Source organism: Nicotiana tabacum, chromosome 14 (genome assembly GCF_000715075.1).
Source record: "Nicotiana tabacum cultivar K326 chromosome 14, ASM71507v2, whole genome shotgun sequence".
NCBI classification, from domain to species: domain Eukaryota; kingdom Viridiplantae; phylum Streptophyta; class Magnoliopsida; order Solanales; family Solanaceae; genus Nicotiana; species Nicotiana tabacum.
The window spans coordinates 55,554,257-55,569,618 of record NC_134093.1 but is presented as its reverse complement, the minus strand read 5'-3'; the positions used below and the strand labels follow the sequence as shown (position 1 = coordinate 55,569,618).

Here is a 15,362-nt window from a genome sequence, read left to right as displayed (position 1 = left end):
TAGTTCAAACTAAAGAAATTTAAAGGGATTAATTTTGATTTCTTTCTTGAGTAAAAGTTATAGTAGAAGTGTTCAAGAGTTGAGCTTTGACTACATAGAATACTTTTTTAATTTTTTTATAATCTTTTAATTCTAAGACATATGCATGTATGTGTCTGTGTTGTGTGCAATGTATATATTGGAGCAGAAGTTGCAAATGCGTTCATTTAACATCAATAGTCAAGAGATGGTTAAACTTGATTTGAGCATAAAAACGAAAGAAGATTTTATCCTTTTCACTATAACACGTCAAAGTTGAAACGTTGCTATATTATAAGCTTATGTTTCTGAACCATGTCAACCCCTCACATTTTCGAGGTTATGTAAAATTTATGATATAACACGAAACGAAAAGTACAATCTTGTACAAACTTTATATCATCACATGACAAAACTGGCATAAACTGTGTTGCAATTATTACATTTTTGGAAACAAGAGATACCTAATGTTTTCAACTTGGGTCATTGACATATGCCATAACCATGCATGTAGAAACCTAAAAAGACTTGCAAAATCAAAAGACTGCCTTAAGCAAAATTAAAAAGGAGAACTAAAGAAACAGCCATAACAATACCAATTTTATTAGGAAGCCAATAAGAGGCATGACTAGGAGAAGGAGCAGGCACAGATGTTACAGCAGGGAGGGGACTGGAAGTAGGAGATGGATTTGGAGACGCCGATGATGAGGTACGAAGAACGTTGATGTCGACTTTTTGGCCTGCTTGGCAATGACCAGGTACACCACAGAGGAAAAAATGGTGGCCATGAGTTGTAATGGTAATGGAGTCATTCCCTGTTGTGTGTGTTGCAATAGGTGAAGATGCATTGCAGGACTGGTACTCAGCATGTGTCACTTGCATCACATTGTGGAATTGTGGGTTGTACTTGAATACTGTCACAAACTCTTCATTGTTAGGAGGAGTAATTATACAAAGGAAAAATAAAAGGATTTAACTTATATACATTGTCAGAGAGCAATAAGTAGAATCTCGAAATCAATCACAGCTCTGAGTTTGTCTTATCTTAATTAATGACTAGGCTATTCAAGTTATATGAGTTTATTTTATAGGTGTTAGACTTCCACAATTTCCAACTTAAGTTACTCCAACAGATCAATTAAGATGTTAGAATATATGTGTATATATATGTAAACATATTTATACAAAGATACTATCAGGTTATTGAAAAGACGACTGTCTATACCAAGCACTGATCAACATGCTACAAGAAGTTAAACTACAATGATATCGGTAATTGTTTGAAGCTTAGTAGTATAACTTAATTAAAAGGTTGATTTGATGGTCAATATGTAATCAAAGTAAGGCTGAAGAAACTCTTGACAATCTCATGGAATAAATAACATGTCTAAGCCACTTGTCTCTCCTGGTGATTCTTACCAACAGATCAACTTCAAAAGTATGTTTATCTATCATAATTGGATTGTAGCCCATTCTTACTCAATTTCCAAGTTAGTAATCTACACTTACTATAGACAGTTACCTTTAATTAGTTTTTAAGTAGCTTGATGATACAATTTTGTTTATAAAAGTTAGAGAACGATTGTTTTTTTTGGAAAATTTCCAGGGAAATCCGCAGCCGTTATCCTTCGGGGTGCGCACTGGAGAACCTATTCACTGTGCCATAGCTCGCAAACCACACAGGAAATGTAAATCACACTAGACAAGTCCGGTGTAACAAGCTCTGACTGAGGAGGCTGCTGGTGAGGGAAACCGATCTCACGTCTCCCATGTGTAAAACCACTCACCCAACCAACTCAGACGACTATTGGGCTTAGAGAGCGATTGTTTGATCAGTGGAAATGAACAAAAATAGCGAGCCATGGATAAAACAATGAGAATGTGGTGCAGGGGTGTTAGAAGTTAGTGGTTGGGACTTGGCCAGTAGTGGGGGCATTCAAATTTCAATCATGAAAGCGTGACACTGATCACTCAAATCAATTCAATAGCAACCCAAATTAAGTAGAAAAGTTATCAAATGTGGCCACTAGTAATTTTAGCCCTTGGACACTTAATATAGTACTAGTAAGTAGTTTTCTGAATTATGGGCAGGCAGGAAATTTAAATAGTTGAAGAAAATAGTATTGCACCACAGTTTTCACCACATTAGGTACCACAAGTCCTACTTCTTGAAAGGCTTGGCCAAGAGAAAGATAGAGTACATATTGGTGGGGACCTTCAATTTACTCTTATTCAAAGTTAAATTGACTATTTGTCTGACAAAACTAATGTGTAAATAATTAATTATTATGTCAATTGAAGGAAAAATTCAGGATTTAAAAATTAATACACCAGAAAAATAGGTACTCTCTCCGTTTTAATTTATGTGAACTCATTTTACTGGACACGGAGTTTAAAAAAATAGAAAAGACTTTTGAACTTGTGGTGTAAAATGAGGCACATATAATTTGTGTGGTTATAAATCATTGTATAAAGGTAAATTGTTTCCAAACAAGAAAATGAGTCATTCTTTTTGACACGGACTAAGAAGGAAATAAGTTCACATAAATTGAAACGGAGCGAGGAGTATAAGTTTACGGCGGGGGAGGGGGTCACAAAAATCCCCAGGCCAATAGTGTGAAAGAATAAACTAAATTTTTTCCAGCAACTATAAAGAAAAGGGCTTATTTTGTGCAGTGCATTTGTGCCTAAAAGCTAGTATAAAAAATTGAGGCTACAACAGAGTAAAATGCTATTTTTGTGCAGTGCAAGTGTGCCCATAAGCCAAAAGAGTACTTATTTTTATATAATTTAATGTGGATAGTGGCAAACTGGGGGGACTGATACCAGTTATTGGAGTTCCCTAAAGTTAGAACAAACAACTGTTTCAATTTTCTTCCAAGAATTTTACATCTCCCTTCTATTGAACCAAATATCTGAATTTCAACTACACAAGAAAATAAACCTAGAAAATGGAGCTTTATGAATCATCCTCCATTCTTTTGCAAAAAGATTATACACATGAAGCCCATATGAAAACATTCGAACTTGAAATGGACTCTTTTAGAACCTCCAAGAATGTAATTTTTCACAAAGGATCACAAATTTTTGGAAAAATTAAGCAAAAGTTTGATATTTTCTCCTCATAATACAAAAGATAACAATTGGAGTATGGGAATCACCATAAAATACCAAGAATTATGAAATCAAAGAGATTTTTTTTATGTATGTATATGAACGTGAAAGAAAAAGGGAAGAGGAAAGGACATACCAATTGTATCACCAACTTGAAAGGTTTTATTAGCAGCCCATAGCTTGTAATCAACATTACCAATAGTCGTCCAACCAGCTGAGTCTCCAACCTTATAGTTAACTCCAAGAGAGAGCTGCAGAAAAGAAGCTAAAATTAAGAAAACCAAAGCCATTTTCGGTCTGTTGTCAAGAACAAAAGCCATGGATATGTACTGAGAATTTAACTATTTGGTTTTTAGAGGAGGGGTTTTTTGTCTGCTTTTGAGTTTCACAAGAGAAGACAACTGAAGAGTCTCATTCTGCTTCAGCAGTTATATATATCTTTAGGCGAAACCAAATGGAATTTTTGAGAATTACATTTCTGCTGCTTGTGATAATGATGGACTTCTTTAATTAAAGCGCCACTACTAGGAGGCACGCCTCATGCCCTGTTAAGACATCCACCCCCCGCCCCCCCCCCACCCCCCCCAAAACCCCCCAAACCAACAAAAATAAAAAAAGAAAAAAGAGAAAATGGTCCTGAGCGGAAAAGGCATGCTTTTTCGCCATAGGAAAACTTAAAAAAAAAAAAAAAGTCAAAATCAAGAAATTGTATTTCCAAAGGAAAAGGAATTCAATTATGTATATAAAAAGTAGACTTTTATAGTAGTTATAGTAATTTTAGAATATTTCTTGAAAGCAAAGTTGATGCCCTAAGAATTTCTTTTATCAAAAGGAAACTTAACTAGCGTTTGATCATAGATTCCCAAATTTATTCTGAAAAATCTGATTTGGGTGAAGTTTGGTTTGAAGATGAAAATGTGTTTGGACATATGTTTTGAGTAAAATTTGGTTTGGAAAAACATGAAACATGATTTATACCCACAAGTTCTAAAAACTATCACAAATACCCAACAATAACATTATCAATAATATTCATTATATTATCGCAAATCATAGTCCTGAACATAAATAAATTTGATACAAAATTATCATTTTTATAATGAACTACATGATACACTATCAGATGACTGAGAAGACGAAACAACATCGTTACAAAATAATAAATTGTAGGCTCTTTTATAAAATATAAAAGTTTGGGGCAATTTTTAAAAAATATAATAGTGATATTTGGGATTTGGGACTTGGAATTTGACCAAAATGTAGGTAAAATCTATGGCCAAATATGTATTTGCCAAATAAAACCTAAGTTTATTTTGACAAAATTTATGCCCAAGTCATTAAATTTAGTATAGCTGGCATTTGGCGGAAGTATCAAAAGAAAGTGATTGACTGAATTTAGAACACTATGGTTGGAAGACTTGAAAGGAAAGGATGTTTGGGTATTGGTGGGTAGTTTGAGTCATACCACACAGGATCTCTTTCACACAAATTAAAGTATGTTGCTTTTAGTTTAGAGGTCAGATTTAATTTGTTTGTTTGGTGTGATCTACAGAATTACTTATAGGGGTAATGATGTCTAGATGAAGAGTAAGCCTTCAAGTTTGGTCTAAGTACAAGATACAGAGCTACTATATGGAACTACTATACTTTAATTGTATGCACTCGATGAAATGATATAAGTGGGGCATAATGCCATCCGAACCGAAAAAATCGTCTAAACCAAGAATTTTGATTTTATCGGTTCCGAATATTCGGTTAATTTGATCGATGCGATTTATATTTTTTAAAACATTGATATTCGGTGCGGTTTACGGTTTTCCACTATTAGTCTATTAACCGAACAACCGAAGTTTGGGTATGAGAATTTGAGATATTGGGTTCTGGGCTTCTGACTAGTGATTTCTAAAGACTAAACATATGTCATGGCTAAGCATTAGGGTAGTGTGTGGTTTCAGTTCTCTTTTGGGATTCGCTAATCAGGTAAATTTGTTCAATAAATATATTTTTGTGCTTTAGTAACCATGCATTTTTAGGATGCATAGTCTTATAGTGAATAATCGATTTAGTTAGATTCTGATATATAGCTAGCATTTACACTTTACCTCTTTGTTTCTTTGATGTTGCTGCTTCATTTTTGTGAGGTAAAACAGTCTCTTTTTATGGCAGAAATAGTTTGATGCTCAATGCCGTTTGGGATACATGTCGCCAACTACAAGTTTTTCAGCTTATATTTAAGCTAACTTTTAAAGAAATTAAATGTAAAACTCAATTTTCAGTTAGAAAAAAGCCAAATATGGCAGCCCTAAGAGTGACCGAACAAAACCGAAAATTAATCGAACCGTAATTTGTAAAACCGAACCAACCGGATTTATATTGGTTCAGTTATTGGTATACAAAAATAATAACCGAACCGAACTTCTTGCAAACCGCACCGCACCAACCGAAGCCCACCCCTAAATGACATAAAATGCGAGCAAATTAATCCGAAAACCATTTAGTAGACTTACACTTGTTGGTGAGAAATAAGAGGCATTTAAAGAAATAGCCGAGATTTATACATGCAAATTGTCTCCAATACCATCGTTATAAAAAAAGAATTAGTAGACCTACATGTGTATAATTCAAATCTCCACCCTTTTCTTAAGAGAGTGAGAGGGGTGGGGTGGATGATAGGGAGAGGACACAGTCAAAATAACATAAATTATGTCAAAGACTGAAGAAATTAAATAAAGACAACACAATCTAACGCAACAATTCAAGATTATATTCTTACCAACCATTCAGATATATTTCTCTCTACCTCAAGTCTTCCCTCGAAAAAGCGCTACAGTCTTTGTATTTTCAACGCACAATGTCATTGAAAGACAATATAATGGGAGACGGGCTACGTGTGTAAAAATATTGAATTAGTCGCTTATTCAACTGCCGATCAGTGGGCATCAAGCTCACACATGGCCCGTTTGGATTGGTTTAAAAAAAATAGCTTTTAAGTTAAGTACTGGAACTTGTTTTATAAATAAGCAGTTACATGTTTGGATAAAAGTGCTGAAACTTAAAACAAGCTTATGAAGTGTTTGGTATGTTTTATAAATAAGCAGTTACATGTTTGGATAAAAGTGCTGAAACTTAAAACAAGCTTATGAAGTGTTTGGTAAACAAGTGCTAGTAAGCACTTTTTCTTATTAAAATGACTGAAATATCCTTAAAGTTGTTAACATTATAAAGAAGATGATGACTATAATATTATATTTTCCGTTCATAGCTTCAAATTCAGGGGTAACACGTAAATTCATTGAATGATTTGATTTTAGAATATAGTTACACCAATTAAAAAAATAAGGAAGGACTCAACGACCCAAAAAATTAAATGTTATGGAACCAAAAAAAGAAGCCAAAAGAACAATATTTACAAAATATTGGAATGTATCAAATATTATTTAAAAAATTATTATTTGCTTCACGTTAAGAACTTCAAGAAATTGACAAATATTGGAGAATGGAGAAAAAAAATAGTATGTTGTAGGGTTTTTACTTAGGGGTAATTTCGGGATTAAGAAAAATTATAAGGGATAAGAATATAATATCCTTGGTCAAAGCAATGTGGCTTTTAAGCCAATTTAGAAAAAGTTAGATTTTTCAACTTATTGGTTTTGGCTCTTTTAAAGCAGATTTTAACTTTTTTAAGCCCATTTTTTGGTTGCCAAACACTTCCACAAGTTAAAAACTGCTTAAAAGCTAGTTTGAGCCCATCCAAACAGGCTCATAATGTGTTCGCTAATTCAACTTGGGGGTTCGGACAATTCAAATTGGATATGAGAATTTCGGTTTGAATTTTCGGTTTTTGAATTTAAGAAATGACAATCTAAATCCAATCCAAATAAATTCCGATTGAATTAGATTTGTTAAGTTCGGTTTTGGATTAATAGGTTTGTATATTATGAATTTTAGGTTTTGAGCGTATAAGTTGAGATATTTCTACTTTTTACAAAAATGAATATCCAAATGAAGTACTCATGTTAAATTTCCTGAAAAGTTCCTTATTCTTGCCGCAATCATCCAAATAAAGTATTCCAGTAATGAAATTATTATTAAAAAAAAATTCAATAAAGATATTAATACGGCCGATAAGAAGTAGCAATAGTAAAATCATATCCAAATAGAAAGTATTTTCACACTTAGTAATTAATATTGAATATATGAGATAATATCTAATGGGTAGGATATTGAACTTATTACTATTGACATATGGATAATGCACTAAATATAAAGTATAAATATTTTGAATTTTCGGATATACAAAACTCCGAAGTACCAAATCCAAAATCCAATCCGAAGTCAAAAAATTTAAAAGATAAATCCAAAATCCAATCCATAATCCGAAATCCGAGAATCCAAACCAAAAATTCAAAAAAACTCGGATTTTAGATTTGCCCAAACTATGCCCACCCCTGAAATCAACAACCTAGAAAATATTAACCAACCAGTCAAAAGTCCTATCATTAATTCATCGTTTTGAAGATGTTGTCTAAGTCAACCCAAAGATACTCTTAACATATTATCTACTTTGGTTTAATGCACTATTTTCATCAAAATGTCTCATACTATTAAGATAACCTTATACCTTATATATAATCTTTCAATTGTTTCAGTTATCAATACGAGACTTTGTTCACACACTCAATAATAGATACTACTAGACTTGATGCTTGTAATTTTAGCATAGAGTGGAATTTAATCTCCTTTTCCCGTATCTCATATTTATGGGCCTTATTGAAAAGCAAAAAATAAAAATAATTGTAACGAGTTATCCACACTCAAATTTCTGAACAAAGAAGTCAAAACTTATAAATGGGCCAGAAAAGGACCAAGCTGCCCTACTAATTAGAGTATAAGATCTAAGAGAAAACATGGTGAAATTAAAAAATAGTCAGATTTATACGTGATAATTAAAAAATAATCAGAATTTCAAAAGTAATCAAAATTTAGCCACTTTTCATGTAAAGATAAATCTGAACGAAAATACTGTTCAAAATCCGAAAAATATTCCAGCATAATATACTGGAGTTCGAATTTTTTACATGTCAACTTCCAGCATAATATACTGGAGTTCCAGCATAATATACTGGAGTTCCAGCATAATATGTTGGAAGTTCATACACATGTACTCCAATCTCCAGTATATTATGCTAGAACTTTCCGTGTGCTGGAGTTCCAGCTTAATATGCTGGAAGTTCACACACAGGTGCAAAATCTCCAGTATATTATGCTGGAATTTTCCGTGTTGCAGCAAAATAGTGGTTATTTTTCAATGACTTTACAAACGCTGGCTATTTTTTAATTACATATCCGAAAACTGGCTAGCCGATGCTATTTTCATGAGAAAATAACACTCAGAAGCCCTTTTAAAAATTTAATGACCAAAATGCTTCCTTTTTTGAAAAAACAAAACATGCTCCTTTTGAAGATTTTAAAATAGGGTTGCCCCCTCCTTTCTATGTCTAGAGCCCTAGGCTTCATTAAAGGGCCTTTCTCCTTATTTTCTTTGTTTTTTCTTCACGTTTTTTTTTTGTCTTTTTTTCCCACTTTTTCACATTTTTTAAAATTATTTTTCACTTTATTTTTTTCTTTCTAATTAAATTATGCACACTTATTCATTTTTTCTTATTTTATTTTCTTTTTTTTATAGTTATTTTCTCTTTTTATTTTTATTTATTTTTTAATCTTTCTAGTAGTAACTCTCTCACTCTTTTTTAGTTTTTTTATCTTGATTTTTTATTTTTTGGTGTATTTTTTTTAATCTTTCTTCATTTTATTCTTTCAACTAAAATCTCTCCGCCCAAAATATTTCGTTACTGTTTTTCCTTTTTTGTTATTATTTTTCATCTTCATTTTTTCTGTTATTTTGTTGTAAAATTCTTACGCAAAAAACTGTTATCACTTTCTTTCACTTTTGTTTTCATTTATTTATTTAAATAAATAATCGAGTCTTAAAATTTGTATTGGGATACTTTCTACACAATCAGTAGTCGATTATGATTACCGAGAGTTCCCATGCTACTCTTTTTATTATTTTAATTGTAATTTAATATTTGCACGTAATTTTTTTTTTCTTACAATTTTCTAAGAAATTTTAGATTTTATTTTTTAAAGTAAAATTTGTTGTTAAAAATATCTGTCACTTTTTTCCTTATAATTATTATTTTTTATCTTAGTTTTTCTATTATTTTTTCAGTAAACTTTCTCCATTAAAATTTTTATTACTTTATTTCACTTTTGTTTTTTATTTTTATTTTTGTTCTTTCTAGATAAATAACCTATTCCTAAAATTATTATTGGAATACTTTATATATAATCATTAATCGATTACAGTTATCAATAGTTACAATGTCACTCTTTTTGATTTTTTTTAATTTTATATTTGTTGATGATTTTTTCCATAATTTTTAAAGAAATTAAGGCTTTTTTAAATAAAAAAAATATCACTCTTTTTACCCTTTTTTGTTCTTTCTAGTTAAATTCAGTAAATTCTATATTTTGATATACTATGCTAATTATGGTATACCAATGTGTAGTATACTAAGAATATTAAGAGTACCAATGGATTATTGTAATAGTGTTACTCATAGATACTTTTTTGGAATATATTGGTTTTATCTATTTCAGTTTCTTTTCTTTCATTTCAGTTTATTTTTTAATTAATGTGATGAGGTGCTAATATATTCGACTGTTTTTACTACAAGAAAGAAGGCATTTGCCAATAATAATTTTTGTTATAAATAAAGTATTGTTGCTAAAAGTAGTTTTCACAACAATAAACGCCGATGGGAAAGTATTCGCAACAACCAACCAACAATATTGTTGCAAAAGCTAACTTAACACAACAAAACATATTGTTACCTTAAATTATATTTTGTTGGTAAAAAATCGTGTAAATGTGGCTTATGAGAACATTTAACAACAAAAATTATTGTTGCAAAAAATGAGCTTATTTACCTACAATATTTGTTGTGGTGAAAAAATTAGCGGGAAAGGTAGTTATTGATCTATTATCAAGGTTTTTAGCAACAATTGCTATTGTGATCATGAATTACCTTTTGCCAATAATAATTTCACAAATATATATAAAATAATAAATTATATATATATAAACATCAATACTTAAAATTGGTACACAAGTATGTAGTCACTTTAAGAAACTAAATCTCCTAAAATGTATGCTTTTACTTACAAAAAGAACAAAAGCATCATATACCAAGGTCATTAAATTCTAATTTAATTAATCCCAAAAAATAAATCTTCTTCCAACAACTCATTGCACCGTATGAATCATATTTTCAGCAATGATGATTTAAGCATGTCCATCCTACAAAAGAAGATAAATCTATTACATTTTGATAAAAGAAAATTATAAAGCACAAAATTACAATTAACAACGAAAAAAGAGGGAATCACATATGCCTATTATCCACTTACTAAACATTGCAAATATTTCATCACTGAAAATTTTACGTATTACAGAATTGTTGAATAGAAACATTCAGCTAAACAAAAACTGAACGTAAATTGCAAAATTATCAGAATAAGAGAACTACTCCAAATAGAATTGAATAAATTGAGTTGTAAATATTTCAAAAATTCCACATCAAAGCTGAATACTTCCCCAAACAAAATTGTTGCACTAGAACCTACTAAATACTCCCAAAGATACAATACTATAGTCAAAAACCAAATACTATACAAAGATTGATTCAAGTAAATAGACTCATTTGTGCATACATCCAAGATATTTACTTTTTCTTGAAAGATAAAGTTACTTAAAATGACTTATAGGACTTGCCTCATCATCTTCTTCCAAAATATAGCACTATAAGGTCAACAAATATAAATAGTTGCAAGAATGTGAAGGTGGTAAAACAAAGTAGAGGAAATAAAAAATACAATTCACTATATGACATTGGTTCCATCAATTTCAATCTCCTCCACAGTTCTTTTCCAATTCATTGACAAAATCAAGAATACTCAAATAGCTTGGTGAAATAAGGAGACTCCGAGTAGTATACTCGAAATGATTTAGCATTACTAGCTATATAGACAATATCCATGATATAGACTATAGCACAAAAAAAGTTGTAGATTGAACAGAGTTACTTTTTCAAAAATGAATAGACTGAATTGGATGTGCGTTTGGAATTACACAGCGGGTCCAACTCTACTAGAAACATATACAACAGTCATATCATAATCATAACTATAGGCTGCAAAAACATACCGAACAATTATAATGGAAAAAAGAGAAGCATTCAGTAATGGATAGTGTTAGAACATAAATGATAGCCTTCCTCCTTGTGTTTCCTCCTAGGTTGCCTAACATAAAGAAGGATAAAGGTAGGACATGATTTGAAATGTTTAATTAATATTCCTATGTGATTAGAGAACAATCTACCCAAGCTTCAACAGAAAGTACCAAGTTCTTTATATATGAAATGTGGGAAGAGTAATTTATTTCTTTATGCTAACTTAGAATCTTTTTTCTCAAAATAAGTCGTAGTGAATACAATGAGTGTAACAACCCGGCCAGTCATTTTGAGAATTAACGTCCCGTTCGGTGACTTAAGATTTTGAGTAGCTTCGTGTTATGTATTATGACTTACGTGTGTGGTCAAGTTCGGTTTTCGGATAATTCGGGATTGATCTGGAAGGATGATTCTTGTTTAAGAATCTTAAGTGAAAAGAGTTGACTGAAATTTGACTTTTGTGTAGACGACTCGGGAATGGTATTTTGATGATTTCAATAGCTCTGTATGGTGATTTTGGACTTAGGCGTGTGTCCGAATTTGGATTTGGAGGTCCGTAGGTTGATTTGATGTATATTGGCGAAAATTAAAAAGTTGAAGATTTGGAAGGTTGAGAGGTTTGACCGGGAGTTGACTTTATAGATATCGGGCTCGGATTACAATTCTGAGAGTTGGAATAGCTATGTTATGTCATTTGGGACTTGCATGCAAAATTTAAGGTTATTCTGAGTTGATTTGATGTGATTCGCGCAAGTTGTATAAGTTGAAAGTTCATAAGTTCATAAAGTTCGATTTGAGGTGCGATTCGTAGTTTGATATTTTTTGAGGTGATTTGAGGTCTCGAGTATGTTAGCATTATGTTATGAAACTTGTTGGTAAGTTCGGACAGGGTCCCGGGGGCCCCAGTTGTGTTTCGGGCGAGTTTCAGATAATATGGATCATGTTGGGTGAAGCTTGTTTGGGCAGAGATCTGGTGTGGTCGTACCTCCGGACCACTGGGCGTAGGTGCGGCGATCGCAGGTGCGGAAGGGAAGGCGTAGAAGAGAAATGATAGGGAGTTGAGGTTTTATGCATCTGCGATGTCATTCCCGCAGGTACGTCTACGCAGGTGCGAGCGTGAGCTAGGTTGGAAGTCTCCGCAAAATGTGGAATTTTTGTCGCAAAAGCGGCTACGCATGTGCGTTTTGTTGTTCGTAGATGCGACATCGCATATTCAGTGTCTTTGACGCAGGTGCGGTCAACTGAGATTTTTTTTGTTTGCGCATCTGTGATGAATATTCCGCAAATACGGCTTTGCATATGCGACAGTGAGTCCGCAAACCGGAAGTGCTGGGCAAAATGTTTAAATTTTGAGGGTTTGGATATTTTTATCATATCTTGAGTTGTAGACCTCAGTGTTGGGTGATTTTGGAGGGGTTCTTCACGATTTGTATTAAGGTAAGTTTTCTTTATCCGGATTTTATTATATTTCATGATTCCATCTTTATTTTAACATTAAATTAGTGATTTGAATGGGAGAAAGTGAGAATTTTTGTATAAACTTTCAAAAATTTAAAATTAGGATTTGAAGGCGGATTTTATGTCAGAATTGAATAATTTTAGTATGGTTGGACTCGTATGAAAATGAGTGTTCGGATTTTTAAAATTTTATCGGGTTCCGAGGTGCGAGCCCGGGGTTGACCTTTTGGGTTGAATTTTTAGTTTTCATTAATGATCAAAGCTTTATTATCCGAAATCTTTTCCTATGGTTTTTATTTATGATATTAAGATATTTTGGCTAGATTTGAGCCGTCTGGAGGTTGTTTCACACGAGAAGGTCTTTTTAGAGTATCAATTTAGCTTCTTTGAGGTAAGTATTTTGCCTAACTTTGTGTGAGAGAACTACACCTTAGGATTTGAGTCGTTTGTACTATTTGTGTCATGTGAAAGCCGTGTACGCGAGCTGACGAGTACGTACCTGGGATTATATGTGGAAATTGACCGGCTTAGACTCTTAGGCCTCTTTCATGTATTTATTTGGAATTTGTTAGCACATGTTGTATCTTTTATTCATCGTGTATGCTATCACATGCTTTATTTGAAGTTGTCGTTACATGTCACATTCTTTACTTGTCGAGCTTACTCTTATATGGTTTATTTGAAGTTGTTATCGCTTTTACCATTATGTGATTTCTTTTATTATTGAGTTACTTTTAGTGAAATTGTTGTACATGATATCCTTTTAGTCGCCAGGTTATTCTCATGCATTTTGACATAGTTGCTAGTTTGTGCCATCTCTTTCATTGTTAGCCTAATTCATACACTAGAATCCGACAAGATTATCCTTAAATAATTAATTGGAATTGAGGTTATTGAAATATAATAATCTATTTAAATTAAAGTTGTGTTTAAAGAGGGTGTTGTTACTTGTGAGTTACTTTCCCGTTCATTTAGTTATTAATGATATTTTATACACATTGTGTTGAGCTGTGGGTTATTTATTGTGGAAATATTAATATTGTTGAATCTTTGGAAAGGTTGTGGCCTATGGGCACTTGTCTTACGAGTTGATACATCGTGTTTTTGTGATGTTAGAATTTGTGAATTATTGCGTGGTTTGGTTGTTGTTATGCGGAGTATAAGGTTGGCATTTCACCATTGTTGTTATGCGGGGCATAAGGGTGGCATCTCAATATTGTTGGATGTACGGAGTGATAAGGGTGGCTATAGTGTTATTGTCCGGGCGGAGTGATAAGGGTGGTTATTTTTACGGTGTGATACAGGTAGCTATCGTAGAGATAAGGGTGGCTAACGATATTGTCAGGGCGAAGTGATACGGGTGGCTATGAGAGGGATAAGGGTGAAAATATAAAGGATGATGTGTGATGGCTTGGGGATATTGTGTTGGTGATTTTCGTGTGATTGTGTGCTTTTACTTGTGTATGAATACTTTACTTGATGACACACTTCACTTAGTCATTAAAATTTTTAACTCTTTCACATACTTTCTTTATCCACATCCTTACACATATTCTGTTGCACATAAATATCCCTAATTTTACCTTGTGATGTTCACATTCAATCATTATTCATTCCAAATCATTTTCACAATTCTTTATAAATATTAAATTAATCATTCTTCTGAACCTTCCCTCACTTATTTGATCGAGTCCGCAGGAATCACATTTTGTGGATCTTGAAGGATTCATAACACCTTCTCCTCGAGATAACTTAAACCCTTACCTAGAATCTCAACGGTTTCGCATACCATAATTTAGTGTACATTATATAGTGTAATATAGGTTTTCTAGTATACCTTAAATACTAGGTGAAGACTCTAAAGTTTAATTAACCTTGTAGAGTATTATAAGTTGTAGTTTGTTTTGTCTTGTGCAAAATAGGCTGCAACAAATGCGTTTTAGTGTTTGATTCATAGTTTAGATGTTATTTTTGTATTTTGATTGCGCGAGCGAGTTCGTATGATGTTTTAAGACTTGTGTGGATGTTTGGTTTCGAGCTCCGAGGGCTCGGATATGTTTCAGAATGGTTTGAACTTAAATGAACTACTGGTATCGTTGGTGCTCAGTTGTCGCAATTATGAGCACCAGCCTCACAATTGCGAAAGTGACAGTGGGGGCTCAGATGTCGCAATTGTGAGTTCCCATTCGCATTTGCGAAGCATGTCGACTTTTGACTTAGTTCACATTTGCGAACACTTGTTCGTTTTTGCGAGGTTCACAGCTTCGCAATTGCGAAGCCTCTTATCGCAATTGCAATAATGAAGGAGGATGTCAGGGTCCGAAAATGATAGCCCTGGTCCGCAATTGCGAGGGTTTGCAAATGCGACAACTGCAGTTAGTACAAAGGTGTGGAAGACATGATTTTTCAACACATTCTCTCATTTTAGAACTCTAGACTCGGTAGAAGACAATTTGGAGAGGAGATTTTCATCTATAA

At 32.8% G+C, this 15,362-nt stretch overlaps 1 protein-coding gene across 1 annotated transcript; it reads right to left on the bottom strand.

Annotated features, from left to right (window-relative positions):
* Positions 1-389: 389 nt before the first annotated feature.
* LOC107829520 (mavicyanin) lies at positions 390-3,618 on the bottom strand. The gene is made up of 2 exons (XM_016656972.2): positions 3,269-3,618; positions 390-932 (listed from the first exon to the last, which is right to left on the bottom strand). Exons 1-2 carry the CDS (start codon positions 3,450-3,452, stop codon positions 568-570), a joined length of 549 nt encoding a protein of 182 aa, XP_016512458.1. The 5' UTR covers positions 3,453-3,618; the 3' UTR covers positions 390-567.
* Between the last annotated feature and the right edge of the window lie 11,744 nt (positions 3,619-15,362).

What these genes read in the sequence shown, in the direction of transcription:
- LOC107829520 (XM_016656972.2), bottom strand. Translation starts at nt 3,452, where the DNA reads ATGGCTTTTGTTCTTGACAACAGACCGAAAATGGCTTTGGTTTTCTTA. An exon ending in TCAAGTTGGTGATACAATTG is followed by an intron (nt 933 to 3,268) that starts GTATGTCCTTTC and finishes AGTTTGTGACAG; the next exon opens with TATTCAAGTACAACCCACAA.